Here is an 18,827-nt window from a genome sequence, read left to right on the forward strand (position 1 = left end):
CATTAAATCAATTATCTGCCACATTTGGAACACAACAGTATTACTCACTCAAAAATCTTGTGTAAAACTTGCTTAAAAAGGAAAAAAAAATCAGAAAATGCCAGCAGGTGTTCCAGGAATATTCATTAATAATGAGATCCAAATCTGGATCAATTAAATAGAGGACAAATCTTGAGATATCATTTTATGTATGAAGAAACTGGTCTTAAAAGGTGACATGACCCAAACATGGCCACACGGGATTGTGTGACAAAGCTGAGAAACTGTATCATGTTGCATACCAGAAGCACAGAGTACAGATCTGGGTGTACTCTTTGACATCCAGATGTCTTACAAAAACAACTCCTTTCTGGAACTGCCCTCACTCATGCCTCACAGTGGGTGGTAATCCGAGAGTGACAGGAAAAGGTATGGAGACCAAAAAACAAGGTACTACTTATTTCTCTGTGAACTGGTACTGGTGACATTTGAAAAATTCTTCTGGCTTATGTCCAAAGGAGCTTATATTAATTAAGCAGTTTTAACAACTTAGGCTCTAAAATTGATTTGCAGGTTCTGTGAGAAATGAGGCGAAGCAAATGTAAAAGTAGGATATTCCAAGGAGATAGCTAGGCCCAGGAAAAGGCAGATTTTGTGGCAGCTCAGGAAGGAAGCCAAAAAGATTACAGTGCATTGAAGCCTGAAAGTTTAAAAAAAAAAAAATCTATATTTGTGATTTGTAGGACTTCCTATGTCTTGCTATATAAACTGAGTGACCACTACATGGGTGGTCAGCTAAACTTATATTAGCAGAAAAATTAAAATGGCTTGGAAACATTTGTCTACTCTCTGCCGTACTAGAGAGAATAAAGTGGTTCTAAACAAAAATTCAGAAAGGAAGCAAGAGAAGTCATCACAAGAAGGTTGAGGGTCTAGTGAGAATTAAGATGCTGAGTTAAAGAACATCACATTTTTGAAAAAGATAAACTCAGCTTAAGTGGAATGATAGGTGTAAGACTCTGGCTATGGAGCAATAACTCATTTTTAAATGATAAAAACATAGACAATTAAAAAAATGAAAGAAATCCCATTACTGTCTGTAGGAGGTAAGAGGACTTCTGGCACTGTTAACTCAATTTTGAGGGTATAGAAATATTGTTTTGGGGATCCTAGAATAGATTTTTATACTGTTGGTATATAGTGATTTTTATTCCCCAGAAAGACAGATGGTTTTTTTGGTTTATTTTTTAGACCATGCTAATGCTATCTTCCCTTTTGTTAATACAAGCAATCCCCTATCCAGATTGTAGGCTTCTAAAATTCAGCTTTGTTAACATGTAGTACTGTGTACAATGGGTGAGAAACTACTCAAGACCATACCAATAGACAAAGCACAACGCTTTGATGAGTTATGCAGATACTGGTCTTTCTCTACATTAATAACTAAAACAAAATTTTGAGTAGCAGGTAAGCTAGAGAAACTTTAGTCACCTTCTGAGGTCAAGAAAAGTTGGGTGTTTTAATAAAAATCTACACTCTTGTTGGGAAAGTGAAACACTTTCCAATATTGATAAGGCAATTTTTAATGAAGCTACCCTCTAGAATGAACTGGTATTAGGTTACTTCTTATAGGAAATGTTCACATTTGTTTTCGTTTCTATCTATAGCCTATTGAGCCCTGTTTGTTCTCAGTCACACTCAAGGAACTGAACCATCTTTGGAGAATGGACAATTGATTAGAAGACTAATACAGAAAACAGGAAGGCATTTCACCACCTGGAAGTACAGAGATACAAAGCTATCTAGGTTCTTCCCATGTCGGTGGCAGAAACTGAAGGGCTCAATGATATAGATTGCAATGGGTGATATTGTCATCTGTTCTTCTAGCTAGTTGCAGTTCTGTGAAGATATGGATATAGAAAACACTACTAACTATGCAGATGCTGTTGAAGAACAATATTTTTGATTATGACTTAAGTCAATAGAATGATTATACTCCTGGAAAAGTGCTAAGTTATTCAGAAGAACCCAAAGATGATGCTCAGCTAAACCCACCAGGGGGTTTAAATAGAAATCAAAGAGTAAAAAATCCTCAGGGCAGGAAACCTGAATAGACATTTTTCCAAGGAAGATATACAGACAGCCAACAGGCATATGAAAAGATGTTCAACATCACTAATTATTAGGGAAATGCAAATCAAAACCACAACAGGCCTCACACCTGCTAGAATGTCTATTATTAAAAAGACAAGAAATAAGAGTTAGAGAAGATGTTGAAAAGGAAACCCTCATACAGTGTTGGTGGGATTGTAAAATGGTAGAGCCATTATGAAAAACAGTATGGAGGTTCCTCAAAAAAATTAAAAATAAAAACTACCATATGATCCAGCAATTCCTTATCTGGGTATTTAATCCAGAAGAATATGAAAACACTAACTAAAAATATATATGTATCCCCATGTTTATTGCAGTATTATTTATAATAGCCAACATATGAAAACAAGCTAAGTGTCTATTGATGGATGAATGAATGAAAATGTGGCATATATACAATGGAATATTACTCAGTCATAAAAAAGGGTAAAATGCCATTTGTGACAACATAGAAAGATCTCGAGGGTATTATGCTAAGTGAAATAAGTCAAATGGAAAAGTACAAAAACTGTATGATTTCACTTATATGTGAAATATGAAACAAAAAAGTAGCATGAACTAACACAACAAAAATAAACTTATAAAGAAAATAGAAAGGTGATTGATTACCAGAGGCAAGGGATAGGGTGAGGGAGGGCAAAGAATATATGGTAACGGATGGAAACTAGACTTAAGGGGTGAACATGCAATAGAGTATAGACACAGAATAATAATGTTGTATACTTGAAATTTATATAATGTTTTTAACCAATGCTACCTCAGTAAAAAAATATAATTTTAAAAATCCTCAATTAATGACAGGAGGGGAAAAAAAAACAGTGGGAGAACTAGCAGGTAATTAAGAGGAGAGATACAAGGAAATCGAAAACAATAGCCTAAAGTAAAAGAGAGAGAGAGAGAGAGAGAGAGAGAGAGAGAGAGAGAGAGAGAGAATTTGTATAGAGCAAACATGAAATTTTAAAATAAGTAAACATCAGGGATTATTAATACTTAGTGGGATGAAATTAATAAATAAGAACTGGCAATTGAAAGGCATGTCTTACAACATTTTACAACAGAAGGAGAAAGATATATATCCAGATATATGGAAATTCTTGAGCATTGAATAAAGGAACCCCTAAGTGAAGCTAAAAAAGGCAATAGCTGTATTATCAGATGGAGCATTCTTTTTGGTCACTTGACCAGATGCAGGACTTAGATGAGGTTTTCTGAAACATGTTGCAAACAAGCAAAAGGACGAAATACAAACATGATGTAATGACAGTTTAATTTTGCTGAAATCAGAGCATCTGATGAATTCTTACATGCTGAATATTTTCTCCTTTAACAGATAGAGCGAGCATTGAGGGGGACTGATTTAACTATTTCATACTTATACTAGAGGCCCAGTACACGAATTCGTGCACGGGTGGGGTCCCTCTGGGTGGCCTGTGAAGATCAGGCCCCAGCTCCTGCCCCCAGCCTCGCAGCCCCGCAGCCCTGCAGCCCTGCCTGGCACCCTGCCTTGGCCTGGTACCACCCTCTCACCTGCTCCACCATCATGCCTGCTGACCAATCGGTCAGGGCCAGGTCCCCCTCCTGATTCCCTCAGTGCCTGGTACCAGGTGGTGGCTGCGCCCCCCGCCACCACTGCTGGTCACCATCCATGGGGCAATCAGCAGGGCAATTGGGCCCCCGCTCACACCCGCCTTGGCCGGGTGCCACCCGCTCACCTGCTCCACCACCCCACCATGGTCCCGCTTTCATCAGGGCCCATCAGGGCAGGCAGCACCTCTACTACTGCCTGCTGCCAGCGCCGTGTCGCCAATGCCCCGCCATGTTCCATGCCACCCAGTGTCAGTGCACGTCATAGTGAGCGGTTGAACTCCTGGTGTTCCAGTCAAACTCCCAGTCAAACAACCGTCCAAGGGGACAATTTGCATTATTAGGCTTTTATTATATAGGATTTGAACAAAGAGACAGAAGTGAATGATGATGCAGAAGTGACAGGAACTGTGGTAGTGACCATGTCCAGGAAAAACAATCAAGGACGTTGTCAAACGTGTAGCCTACACCTGTAATTGGACATTTCGACAGTCACTCATGGTATACTTAGGAAACAGAAGACATGGTAGATTTATAGATGGCTTAAGCAGAGCAATGATTGGTAGATTCATGTTAACCGTGAGGAAGTCCACTACTTGATCTATTTTTGCTTTGGTCCTACAGAACATTTTAGATCAATAGTTTGAAGAAATGGTAGCACTTCTATACATTTCCAGGTGACACAAAGCTAGAAAGGAGAGTTAACATGCAGGATAAAATAGTCCATTCAGTAAACATTGATGGAGCACCTTTATCGGCAAGGTGTTAAATTGAATACAAAGATCAAGACACAGCTCTTCCTCTCATGATTTCCTTTTTCAATAGGAGAGACAAAATATGTGTAAGTGATCACTGAACTAGGTATGAAGTGGCAAGTTTCACAAAAAATGTAGATATCGTGGTTAGACTGGTCAATGTTGGGAGATATTGCCTAAGTTTTATGTGTTGGTGGGTTAGGAATCTGGGAGGATTTAGTGGAAGTGTTCATAGGAATGTGTTAGATGAGCAGAATCTGGGCATGCAGTAATTAAGAGAAGGAGAATCTAGATTCAGAGGTGGAAAAGCATGGAGCATATATTGGGAAGGATTTGTGGTTTGGTATGAAGAATGGAATTCAGGACAGGGAGCGGTAGGAAACAAAAGTTGAGAAATATGATTCTGGGATCCAGGCTGGCACAATAAACTGAAAACAATAAAATGAAATTTAACTTGGATGAACTTGCAGTTTAAAGATGGCAGTGTAAAGATGTTGTTCCCCTTTCCTCTTGAAAATTACCCCCAAACAATGAGGCTCAAACTCCACTTTTAATGACGCAGAAGTATATATGAACCAAAATAACATGGAAATTAAAAGTAGGTAAAAGAATGATTGATGACTGTACAGATAGGCCAAGTTCACTTCCACAACCCTGGAAATGTTGGGGAATCAGAAATATCTGTATCAAAGGGGGAGAGGAGGCAAAGGACTGAAATCAGAAAAACTGGACTAAAAACAGGAAAAGTCTGAGGCAGGAGAAACTAACCCCCTGCCCATAATCAGTGACACCAAGCAAAAAAAATGGGCTGAAGCTAAAGTACTACCGAATTAAAAAAATAAAAGGAGTAATCATTTATTCTTTCTTAAATGTTTCTAAATAAAATTTATTTTAATGTTGTTATAATATAGGTTGGAATATTTTAAAATAGTTCTTAATGAGAAGGGCTTTCTTTTTTTTTTGGACATAGATATGCTCTGGCTTGAAGTCCCAACTTCAGAGATTTTAATTCAGTAGGGTAGGAACCAGGAACCTGTATTTTGACAGAGCTTGTCAATCTAAAAATCACTGAGCCATTGTAAAAAAGAAATCTATCTCCCATCAAAAGGTAAAATAGCCTAGAGAAAAACAGAGGCATTTTCATTTGTTGGTAAGCACTATGTGTCAGGTATTGTTCTAGGAACTGGGAACAGTGCAGTACCCCAAGTAATGCCCTACCCTCATGGAGTTTATATTCTTGTACAGTGACATACACAAACACAGTATGTAGGATATGTAGTATATGGCGGAACAACCAGAATGACCAGTCGACCAGTCGCTATGATGAGCACTGACCACCAGGGCGCAGATACCCAACGCAGGAGCTGGCCCCTGATGGTCAGTGCGTTACCACAGTGGGAGCGCCGCTCAGCTGACTGGGATGAGTGGCTGCTCCCGCTGTGAACCCCAGGCCAACTGGCAGGAACCCAGGCTGCAATCATTGCCTCCTCGCCCCAGGCTCCTCCTCCTCACTCCCTGCCGCCTCCTCCAGACGCCCGCAGGCCAAGCAACACCACTGCTGGGCTTGCAGAGCTGACCCGGGAGGCTGGGAGGCGGGTTCATGGCCACTGCAGGACTGAAGCCTACTCCGTAGCCTCTCAGTGCTATTGTCCCTGGGCCCAGCCCTGACCGGGTCCCCTGGAGAGGCGAGTGCTCCGGCTCCACAGAAGATGCAGGACCAGGGAGCAGCCGCTCAGAGGGCAGGTCCACAGCCACTTGGCAGAGCAGCACTCCCACAGAGGGCTGATCCCCACAGGCCATGCCCCGCACCAATGAACAAATCCTGTGCACAGGAAACTAAACTAAAGCTGAATAAATAGTCCACTTTCATTCCTCTATCAATACATCCAAGATTTGCAATAACTATGTAAAGCAAAAAATGATATAAATCTATATTAAACTGTTAGTTTGAAGTGTGAGATCAATTTTAATTAGAAAGACTTGACTTCTGGTTACTTTTTTTCAGTGTATTAATTGAACACAGGAAAGAAATAAGTAAGGGAGTAGAAAACTTTGGTAACTCGGTTTAGCAGTTGTTTAGGTTGAAAAATAACAATGAAACCTCTAGGGTCAAGAATTTCAAAAGAGGCTGCTAGACAGAGAAGACAGACCAAATCAGCTTACCACTTGAACCATTTTGAGATATCTGGCATATCTTGGATCCTTGGCTACAGTTAAGATATTTTCTGCTGTTACTTCACTTTCCTGTGGTCCAGATTCTTGTAAACTGTTCTGCTGTAGAGAGTATTGCGTGTAAATCTTTAGACAGTTCACAAAAGGGGTCCATCATGTTACTTAAAAGGGATGTTTCTTTTTATAATTCTAAAGCAATTAATATCAGAAAAAAATCATATTTATAAATTTAAATAGCAATAATTTAATTATAAGATATGTTTCTAAATATTTATAAACATTTAAATGATTTCAGAGGAAGCTATACTTAAAAACATTATATTGTTCCTTAAGAATGCAAATATATTTATGGAAATAAAAATATTAGAATTTTGCTTTACTTGTCTCCAGGGTGCTGATAAAAAAGATGAATTAAAGGTGGACATATTACTTTAATAAAACTTGTAATAAAACTATTTGATTTGTCTATTGTTCAACTCTAATGGACAATGAACTAATTTTCCAGGTATCTACCATCTACACAATTGAATTCTTCATTTACTAAACAATCTTTTTCTAAGTAGCTATAGCTATTCTAACATCTCAGAAAGCAATGCCTAGAGAATTTATGGAAGAAAAACCCACTTTTCAGACAAAAATTATCTGGTTTTGTGTATTCCAGCTACTGATGGAACTATTAATAGTAGCATTATTCACAAAGTGAAGATTAAAGACTAAATACTACTTACAGTGAAGAATACTGGGGAATGATCTTTTATCTTACGAGCAGTTCTCACAGTACTGTCTCCAGACAGCTACCCTGCCCTCTCTTAAGTGCAAAGGTAGGCCTGTCTCTATAAAGTTATGGATTTTTCTATCAACCTGAACATTTAAAGTAAGTTTCCTTTTATGAATTTTCACTCATTATCTGTATATCAGCATTAAGAGGAATTTCCTTAACAGTATGAAATCAATTTTACGTCTATGCTGAAATGTAGACAAATCAAGAAATACCTTTAAATATCCATAGTTTAAAAAATATGAATATGAATTATAAAGTAAGGTTCTTCCTCAGATAATTCAAATATAAATTAAATCTGTCAAAAAAACTGAAGTGACTAAGACATCCAAAAATCCCTCAGGTTTCTACTGTTATGTGACACCATTAAGTGCACAAAAAGGAGTGTGTGTGTGTGTGTGTGTGTGTGTGTGTATTTATTCATGTGTAAAATAAATATAAAAAGTCCAAAACATTTAATTAAATAAAAAATTCAAACAATACCCAAGTAAGTTCTTAAAAAATTATGAATAATAAACTCATACAATATTACAGCTGAATAAATGATAATTACATGCAGGCCCTCTGGATCTCAAAACTTAGCTGTTAACTTTTGCCTAATAATAAAAACCTCAACAAGGTTTAATTATGTCAGGTCTTACACCTTTCCTATTTGAATGACCCAATAAATTCTCTATCACATCTCTCAACTGTCCTTCATTTTATTCTCAATCCGCACAATTGGATGTTCTATTGTGAGCAATGATGAAATCCGTACATGAAATTAAAGTTGCATAAAAATCAGAATGCAAATCTTGGATCTTTGACTCATATAGAGATTGCAAGGAATGGATGATTAAGAAAAAGGCATGATCATCCTTTATCTGATAAGTGAGTTGATTGTAATGCCAATGGAAATTCCGTATTAAGCAATACTTAAGTCCATTTCAAAATATTTTACAAAAATATACCAATTAACAATGGAGACAAAATAAGTTGATTTGAATATTAAGAATATGATAAACAATTATATTACTAAACTAATCAACACACAACTTTACCACAATTTTTAAACTCAGGAGGCCATCAGAACTTCATAAATTCTCCAAATGAAATAGTATACAATTTAAAAATAAAATTGCCAGATAATATCAGGTTATTCTGAATTTTAGAAAATTTTGCTGTGATTACTCATAATAAATTTTTGAGACTTTAAATAGGCAAGAAAAATACAACTGCCTAAGTTTTAAAAGACATATAGGTGACATTCATAAAAACACTTGGAAAATTAATATTCAAAGTTACACAGATACCACTTAAAAATTTATAGGAACATATGACAGCTAGTATCCACTCTATTAGGTAGAGTGGAAACACTTTCTTAATATTTTTACATGTCATATTTTAGAAAAAGGGTGGTCCATATTTAATTGAAAGAACCTTGTAAAGTTAAACACCTGCATTTCCTCCTATATCATATATTCCAATGGCCTTTCATAATGGAATTTCCTATATTAATTAAATGGTTCTTAAATTTTCTAGTATCTAATTGTTAAGTAAATGGTTATCTAATTTATTCCAGACACCTATATCTAAATATATGGCTCCAGTTGAGCATCGACCTATGAACCAGGAAGTCACTGTTCAACTTCCGGTCATGGCATATGTCAAGGTTGTGGGCTTGATCCCCAATGTGAGGCATGCAGGAGGCAGCTGATCAATGATTCTCTCTCATCATTGATGTTTCTATCTCTCTCCCTCTTCCCTTCCTCTCTGAAATTAATAAAAATATTAAAAAATATAAATAAAAAATATATATATATATGCACACACATATATGGCTCCTTCTACAGTGCCTCATTCCACATGGGCTCAATATGTTTAAATGAATTCAACATAGTTGCTGGAGGCAGTGTAGTGTAGCAGGTAAGACCTAGGACTTTTGGCACCAGATGCCTGGGTTAAAATTCCAGCTCTTACACTTATTGTTTGATCCTTAGCAAGTTACTTATCCTCAGTATACTTTGACACATATGTAAAATAGAAGTGATCATATAGTATTTACTTTGTATAGTTGTTATGAGGATTAAATGAGTTAATTTATGAAAAGCACTTAGAAGTATGCTTGGCATCTTTTATGTGTTAGTCATTATCATCATGGTCAATACAATAATGATCTAAAAAAATCCTGTGAAAAGTACTTCCATGTACAAATGCAGAATTCCATATAGATAGGGAGTGTACTGTTCAGTATTACTTGGTAGACCACTACTTTAGTGATGACTTTATTTGGAATTTTAATACCTCACTGAGATACACTAGAGATTATTCTAAATCAATTTTTATTTCTTGAAATAAAAGTAATAAGGAATTTAAACTTATACAGAGGATAAATGGACATTACAGCATAAGAACAAAATGTAAAGTATGACCCTTACTATGTTACAGATCTGAACAAATCAAATCCAGAAACACATTTTTTTAGACATTTAGTATTTCTTATATCAGTATCTCTCAACTTTCAAGGACCTACAAACCACCTAGGGATCTTGTTAAAATGTAGATTCTGGCCTGGCCGGTGCTGCTCAGTGGTTGAGCATAGATCCATGAACCAGGAGGTCAATAGATCGATTCCTGGTCAGGGCACATGCCTGGATTGCAGGCTTCATCCCCAGTAGGGGGCATGAAGGAGGCAGCCTATCGATGATTCTCTCTCACCACTGATGTTTTCATCTCTCTTTCCTTCTCCCTTCCTCTCTCTGAAATCAATACAATATATTTTTTTAAAAAGCAGATTCTGAGTTAGTAAGTCTGGGGTGGAGCCTGAGATTTCTAATAAGCCCCCAGGTGATGACCACACTGCTGGTGCATGGAGCACACTCTGAGTAACAAGATGTTAGATAATACAGGGCAGTTACTGTCAATGATATTGTGCATGATAAAGGCATTGTGGCTCTGCAAGATGTCAGAACTTTTCAGAGATGCTCCAGGATTTACACAGAGGTGAAATGACAAGATGCCTGGGACTCACTACAGCAAGTAATATAGAGATGAAGGTTGGCCACAAAATCTTACCTGGTGGAATCTGAGTAATGGGCATTTGGATATTCCCTGTACTGTTCTATTATTGTGTATAGTTGAAAGCTTTTATAATAAAACATCTAAAAAGTAATTTTATAAAAACTTAGAAAAAATTTCCATCGTGAGCTTGAAGAAAATAATTATATTTAAGACTTTTCCTAGTCCTGTATAGATCAAAGAAAATATAAACGTCAGGAAGCCCTTCAAAATAACAAAACAGCTAAATTTTTTTCAAACTTCATTTTCTATCTTAAGGCTTTAAAATATTATTATTCAAAGCCTTACATGTTTAATTTCTTCCATCAAATCTGCTGCTTAGGTCTATCTGGTTCAACCAGAAAATCTGCTCATGTTTCTTGGAAGTTAATACTTACCTGTGATGGCTCTGAAGTGGTTTCATTTGTGACTCCAGTGACACTTACAGGGGAGACTTCAACTGTGACATCATCTAGGCCTGGGATAGATGACAACTGAGAAAAGAAAATTAATGTTGCTATATGAGGATAAAAATAGGTGCTTAAACATTGTAAGTTTCTAGGGGTGTGTTTTAAATAGCTGTTATGTTTTTTTAAGCCTATAGAAACAAGTTTATAAAATCTCATTTTTGGTGTTTGAAATTCGCCATACCCATAAACTACTTAAAACGGGAAGGGCAATCACAAATAAGATATTTTTGAACAATTTCTTACAAGTCTAATTTCGATTATAAACATTCTTTGCCCAGGAAGTACTGTGAAAATATATAAGAAATCCTAGTGTAAGTAATGAGAGCATGGGCTTTGGAGTCAAAGTGCCTGCATTTAGGTCACAAGCATGTGACGTTGTATAATCTTCATAGGCCTCACTTTTCTCACCTGTAGAGTGGGGATAAAAAAGTTTACCTCACAAAAATGTTGTTAAAAGATTACTACTAAACATACTTTGTAAAAACAAAGTACTATGTAGCACCTTTTTTTTTTTAATCCTCATCTGAGGATATTTTTTCAATTGATTTTATTGATTTTTTTAGAGAGAGTGGAAGAGAGGGAGTGGGAGGAGAGAAGAGAAACATCAATGTGAGAGAGACACATCAATTGGTTGCACCCCACACTTGCCCCAATGGAGGCTAGGGATCAAATCTGCAACCCAGGTATGTGCCCTTGACCCAGAATAGAACCAGAGACAGGTGTGTAGGCTGAAGCTCCAACCAGTTAGCCACATGGCCAGGGCTTTGTAGTACATTTTAAGTATCAATTACTTGAGAAATGACAAAACTCTTTTTTCTAAAGATATTTATTTATTATTATTTTTTAAAGACTTCCAAGACATACTGTTGTTGTTTTATAATTTGCTGATTTTAGAGAGAGGAAGAGAGAGAGGATATTGATTTGTTGTTCCATCCAATTGTGCATTCATTGGTTGATTCTCCCATGTGCCCAGACTAGTAATCTAAACAACTGAGCTACCTGGCTAAGGCTGACAAACCTTGTCATCACATTTTAATGTTTGACACAGTTCACTCTTTTCTTCTTTCTTTAAACATTTACCACTGAATGCTACTAAAATGTGTTTATTTTTCATGCACAAAAGATGGGTGTGCTGTCAGTGGTTGAGCATTTCAGGTTGGAGTTGCACAATTGATGCAAACCCTCTTTTCCGATTTCACCTTGATATCAATGATATACATTTGTCAGATGTTTGGCTAATTTTGGAGATTAACTCTATGACTATTGAAATAATTAAGGTTAACTTGTCCACATAGTAACTTAATTTATGACCTTGGACTCTAACTCAAGAATTCCCCAAACATTAAAACAAGACACATAACTATAATAAAGAATAATGAAAAAAAACCAATGTTAATAAAACCTGAAGCAGTGGTGTTTATTGGGAACTGTTGACTGATGACAGGACTTAGCACAGTGGCTATGGCCCAAATAGTTTCAAGAGGGTATGGCTGCTAGAATTTCTTGCACATATTCAAGGCCAGGTATCCTAAATTTTCTATGCTAAAGAAATGTTCTGAGAGAATTACAGTGGCTGAAGTCTATCAGGAGATGCAGAAAGTATAAACTAGACATCCTGATCCTTATGCTAAAGGTATTAGTCATTTTACTTCCTAATAAATATGTAATATTTCTTTTTCAGATTTTTTTGATAAGATGACAATAACGCAAAAATATACTTGTGTTTCCCTTACTTTACAAATAGAAAAAAAACCCACAAAATCTGCAAGGTTTCAAATCAAAACACCCTTCTATTTTTGCTAGTTATCTTTTGTAATTTCTGACATCAAAATGTATATTCTTCATTATGTATTTAATACATTTGTAAATAGAAAATAGCTGATATTTTCTCCAAATTTTGCTCTGGAGGCATCTCCAGATGTTTTATATAATATTTACTGTGTTATCAAATGATTACTATTAAGATAACTGAAAATTTTCCATCAAATGAAACAAATTATATAATAGCTCAATTTATTAACATGTTACACTATGCTTTTCACTACTAGAATGAGAGAAATCTCAATCCATGTGTACATTTATTTATTTTTTATATTTTTATTGATTTCAGAGAGGAAAGGAGAGGGAGAGATAGAAACATTAATGATGAGAGAGAATCATTGATTGGCTGCCTCCTGTAGGCCCCATACTGAGGATGGAGTCCACAACCCGGGCATGTGCCCTTGACAGGAATCAAACGTGGGACCCTTCAGTCCACAGGCTGACGCTCGATCCAATGAACCAAATCAGCTAGGGTCATGTGTACATTTAAATAGACTCAGGTTCATAATGAATTTCTTTTCCTTTTTAAATTATAATGAATTAAAAAAATTAAAAACACTGTATCACCTCAGGATGCAGGAGCTGTTTAATTCGTTATTAAGTGCAATTGAAGTATAACTGAGAAAGTTGATAAGTGTAAAGCAAAGTTTATCCCATAAATTATTCAAAAATACAAACCTTTGCATCTAAAATATTGAGAGTTGTTTCAATTTGTTGGATACGAAGAGAAAGGTCCGCCAGCTTCTGGAAAAGATTAGAAACAAAAGAATGAAGTCTGATTAAAATAAACTTACGGTTAACAAAGGGCAGATTGGAAAATAATAAAAATTATGGTTTAAGTATATAATTTTCTAATATACTACTCTCTCATTTACATGAGTAGGAATAGGAACTAAAGTAACTTATTATTTTCATTAGCATGCTTCACAATTATTTTATAAAACTGTTTCACAGATAAGAAGTTACATTTACAGCCTTATCAAACTCATTATCAGAGCTGCAATCAATACTGGGATCAGAATGTAAACTCCTCCCAGGACAGAGTTTCTGTTCACTGCTACACCCCCAGTGACCAGGATAGTACTTGATACTTAATAGGAGCCTAATAATTATTTGTTGATGAATGAAGAAATTCTTCACAGAAAACAGTAATGAAAAATTAACACAAGACAACCTGGAACAGTATCTGCCTTTATAAATTATTTTAACACGTAAGTATATACAATTAGTCCTAAATTCAAACTTTTCAAGTTTGAAAAGTAAAAGGAGATGAAATTGAAAGATGAGCAGTTCATGTTGAAAAAATACACACACCAGAGTTCTAAAAAGCAAAAGGAATCAATCTACCATCAAAATCCCAGATAAACTAGAACCATAGGCTTACTGTGCTCTAGTTACTCTGTACAATTAAATTATCTCTATCTATCTATCTATCTATCTATCTATCTATCTATCTATCTATCTATCTATCATCTATTACCACACAAAAGTAACATCATAAATTATGAACCGTAAGAATATTTACTTACAGTGCCCTAATCCTAAACATTATTATATTTAGTGACAGTGCAAGAGCAGTTTGCCAGTTTTCTAGTTGGCCAATACACAGCATTTTGACTGCTTTCTAGGATATTATCTCATAAGCAGATTTGGTCATTTCTCTCTTTCCATATTTAGAAAGAGAAAAACTGAAAGCCACCACAGAGTAGTTAGTGCTTTTTCACTTATTTTTAAGATGAGCATCTTGATATTTTTAAAGATATAATTCACAAATAAAACATCAAAATATAGTTTTAATGGCATTCAAAGCTAAATTTAACTTTGATTTCTAGGATTTGTTCACAGAAGGCTTTTATACAAAGGTAACACAGGTTTATAAAATACCGTATATATGAATTCCTCATCAAATTGTAAGTGTTTTCCTGAAAATCATGAAAATTACATTTTGGTCAATTTAATCAATCTTTTAATTCACTAGAGAAGCTTAGCAATTGCAGAAATCCTACAGCAAATGAATGGGTAAACTGAATGATAATTTCTGACTTTCACATATCATTTGAAATTTTACACCAAATGTATAAAGGAGGAACTATCAATATGACAATTTTCAGCTGAGAATAAATAGTAAGTCCTCAAACAAGTAAAATAATCTGAGCTCAAATACTGCAATTCCAGGTACTTTTTTTTTTCTAGGTACTTTTTTGAAAGAATTTTACATTGTTTTGAAAGAGTTTTACACTGTTAAAAGATGATACTAGCCCAGCCGGTGTGGCTCAGTGGTTGAGTGTCGACCTATGAACCAGGAGATCAGTTCAATAACTGGTCAGGGCACATGACGGGGTTTTGGGGAGTCGATAACCAGTAGTGTGTGTGCAGGAGGCAGCCGATCAATGATTCTCTCTCATCATTGATGTTCCTATTTCTTTCTCCTTCTCCCTTCCTCTCTGAAATCAATAAAAATATATTTTAAAAATACACAAAAAAGAAACATGATGCCATAGATGATGATGTGTCAATGTAGATTGTAACAAATGGGTTTTAACAAATTCCCCCCGCTGGTGGGGGATGCTGATTAGCAGGAAAGATTGTGCATGGAGGTCAGGGGTTAGCAAGTATATGGAAACTCAGTGCTTTCTGCTCAGTGTTTCTGTGAATCTAAAACTGCTCTAAAAAATAAAGCTTATTAATTAAAAAAGATGGAAATTACTGAATATTTCCTAGATAAGATTTTTCTTATTCAAAGCTAATCATCATCATAATAATAGAGGAATGTGCAAATTAGCTGGGAGGCTGTAACATCACGACTGAACAGCAGGGACTTGAGGCTGCATGGTGCCTGGCTGGGGCGAGGGACCTCAGGCTGAGTCCCCCGCCCGGTGGGGCTTGATGGGGGGCCTCAGGCCATGCCCTCCCTGTGCCCCAGTGCCGGGCTGGGAGACCTCAGGCCGCACCCCCTGCCTGGTGAGGCTTGACAGGGGACCTCAGGCCAAACCCACTCCCTGGCGCCAGGCTTGGGGACCCGAAGCTGCGCCCCCTGCCCAAAGGGGCTTGATGGGGGTGGGGCCAGCTGGGTCTGGGTCTCACCCAATGTGGATGGGACCGGCTGGGTCTGGGTCTCCTGCGTTTTTGAAGCACATGTGGGTGATGGGCGAGGCCTTGACTCTAGGTCCCATGGAGTACCCCAGACTCTGACAGCAGGGAGATTTTCATATACATTTTACTAATTTTCTTTCATCTCTGACACTTCTATTATAGAGAAAGGGCAAATAGCAATATTAAAATATTTCCTCTAATTAAGTCCCTTTTAATGTGCATGAATTTTGTGCATCGGGCCACTAGTAAATAATAAATTATTTTCTTGCTAAGACAAAGGATGCTACTGTGCTATAAACACCAGGGATCAAATTTTTCTGATCAAATTTCCTAAGACAGATGCTGTTTATTTGGAATTATTTAAAAATTGGTATTAAATTCTTTTCAAGGTTAGATCATAATATGAAACTGTCCTTCAATTAATACTCAATGATTCATATTTAAAAATCGATATTAAATTTTTTCAGGGTTAGATCATAAAACTAAATTGTCCTTCAATCAGTAGTCAGTCAGTGATTCATACCAGAGAGGCTAAGGATTGAAATTCAAGTCTTAGTAAAGAGGAAATGAGAATGAAAATGTTTATTTGTAAAATTACTTGTTGATAAGGAAGATTAAAGAGGCTTGGCCAAAAAAGTTATACAGTCGGCCCTCCATACCTGCAGGTTCTGCATCCTTGGATTCAAACAACCAAGAACAAAAATATTAAGGAGAACGTTATGTATTGCTGACATTTACTAAATAGATGGACTACAATGGTTGTGTCTGTACTAAATATGTACTGACTTTTTTTTTCTTGTCATTATTCCCTAAATAACACAGCACAACAATTATTTACGTAGTATTTACATTGTATTAGGTATTTTAAGTAATCTAGAAATGACTTGAAGTGTACAGGAGGATGTATGCAGATTATATGCAAATGCAACACCATCTATATATATATATAATAGCCTAAGTGACAGAATGACGGAACGACTGGTCACTATGACATGCACTGACCACCAGGGGGGCAGACACTCAATGCAGGTGCTGACCCCTGGTGGTCAGTGCGTTCCCACAGCCAACCTCCTGAGGCTCCTCACCCCGACTGGCCCCATGACCCCTCCCCTTGGCCGGCCAACCTCCCACGGTCCCTTCCTCTGGCCAGCCAACTTCCCGAGGCCCCGATCGGCCCGATTGCAGGCCAGGCTTGAGGGATCCCACCTGTGCACGAATTTGTGCACTGGGCCTCTAGTTTTACATAAAGGACTTGTGCATCCCCAGATATTAGTGTCTCTGCAGGTCCTAAAACCAATCTCCTGTGGATACTGAGGGATGACTTTTTTTGGATGCAGATTCATATGGTATATTAACCTTTGGCTTTAACACACATTTTACCTACTCTCATCTACTTTATCAAAACCTCACCAAACCCTACCTGCTTTGGCTCAGTGGATAGAGCACTGGAATGCGGACTGAAGGGTCCCAGGTTTGATTCTGGTCAAGGGCACATGCCGGGGTTGTGGACTCAATCCCCAGTAGGGGGCGTGCAGGAGGCAGTCGATCAATGATTCTCATCATTGATTCTATCTCTCTCTCCCTCTCCCTTTCTCTCCGAAATCAATAAAAATATATATTAAAATTAAAAAACCTCACCAAAATAAAATGATCTTTTATAAAAAAAAAAGACAAGATCATATGAATGATTTATTCATGCAAGACATGAAAGACACTGATCTAAACAACAATATATTTTAATTTATAATAACTTATCTAAACATCCTTGATATCTAATCTAATAACAACCATAATTGTGAAATACAGTAGTCCCCCTTTCTCTGTGGTTTTAGTTACCCAGGTCAACCATGGTCCGAAAATATTAAATGGTAAATTCCAGAAATGATTCATAAGTTTTAAATTGCATGCCATTTTGAATAGCATGATAGAATCTTGATTTATCACCCACCTATTTCTAAGGTAGTACATTTTATTAAAGTACAAAAGAAGATGAGAAGAAAAAATACGAAGTGAATAGTTAAACATGGAAACAAAAATAAAATCCCGTGGTGTTTTTCAGATTTGTAAAATACCTAATTCACTAAAAGAAAAACAGTATTTTAAAATAATGGATCTCTTGGCCTATCACACTGGACTGCACATGTCCTAGAAGCCAGAAAGAAAAGCAATTGCTTGTTTTATTAAGCTTCATCTGACACACAAGCCCATAAATTGTAAAGGCAGTTGTAAACGTGTAGCATTACAGAGGGTTATAAGCAAAACATTATTTGGTTGTAGATTAAGTCCAATGGTGGACTTAAAATTGGATGTAGAAGATAAGCACTATAGCCCTAGCTAGTTGGCTCAGTGGATAGAGCACTGGCCTGTGGATTGAAGGGTCCTGGGTGCGATTCCAGTTAAGGGCACGTACCTCGGTGGCAGGCTCCTCCCTGGTCTGAGCCCCCCTGGTTGGGGCTCATGCAGGAAGCAACCAATCGATGTGTTTCTCTCACATAAGGTATTTCTGTCTTTCCCTTTCCCTCTCACTCTCTCTAAAAATCAATGGAAAAATATCCTTGGGTGAGGATTAAAAAAAAAAAAAAGAAGATAAGCACTACAAAGTTTTTTAGATTATGTGAGAATTCTAAGCACTTCTGCCTATACTTAAGATTTTTTTTTTCTCTTTTTTTAATATAATTTTATTGATTTCAGAGAGGAAGGGAGAGAGGGAGAGATAGAAACATCAATGATGAGAGAGAATCATTGATAGGCTGTCTCCTGCATGCCCCCAGCTGGGGATCAAGCCCACAACCCCGGCATGTGCCCTTGGCCGGAATCGAACCTGGGACCCTTCAGTCCGCAGGCTGACGCTCTATCCACTGAGCCAAACCGGCTAGGGCTTAAGATTTTTTTTAAAAAAGCATTATAAATACTTAAAAATGATTAAAACCTCAGTGTTCTAGGCATGTTACAAGTCTGAGTCAAAATAACACATCTGACTGCTCT

The 18,827-nt window shown here is 36.9% G+C and overlaps 1 protein-coding gene across 4 annotated transcripts in view; it reads right to left on the reverse strand.

Annotated features, from left to right (window-relative positions):
* The window catches only part of WASHC3 (WASH complex subunit 3), a 40,439-nt gene that overhangs the window by 17,557 nt on the left and 4,055 nt on the right, over positions 1-18,827 (reverse strand). Inside the window, exons 3-5 of one of the 4 annotated variants that reach the window (XM_028150235.2) lie at positions 13,428-13,490; positions 10,857-10,952; positions 6,636-6,746 (exon numbers count right to left, since the gene is read on the reverse strand). In XM_028150235.2, coding sequence (XP_028006036.1) covers positions 6,636-6,746; positions 10,857-10,952; positions 13,428-13,490 — 270 coding nt within the window. Of the gene's footprint in view, positions 1-6,635; positions 6,747-10,856; positions 10,953-13,427; positions 13,494-18,827 lie in introns of all 4 variants that reach the window. The other 3 variants (XM_028150234.2, XM_008144753.3, XM_054718542.1) reach the window with 3 other exon arrangements.

Source organism: Eptesicus fuscus, chromosome 7 (genome assembly GCF_027574615.1).
Source record: "Eptesicus fuscus isolate TK198812 chromosome 7, DD_ASM_mEF_20220401, whole genome shotgun sequence".
Classification (NCBI taxonomy): Eukaryota; Metazoa; Chordata; class Mammalia; order Chiroptera; family Vespertilionidae; genus Eptesicus; species Eptesicus fuscus.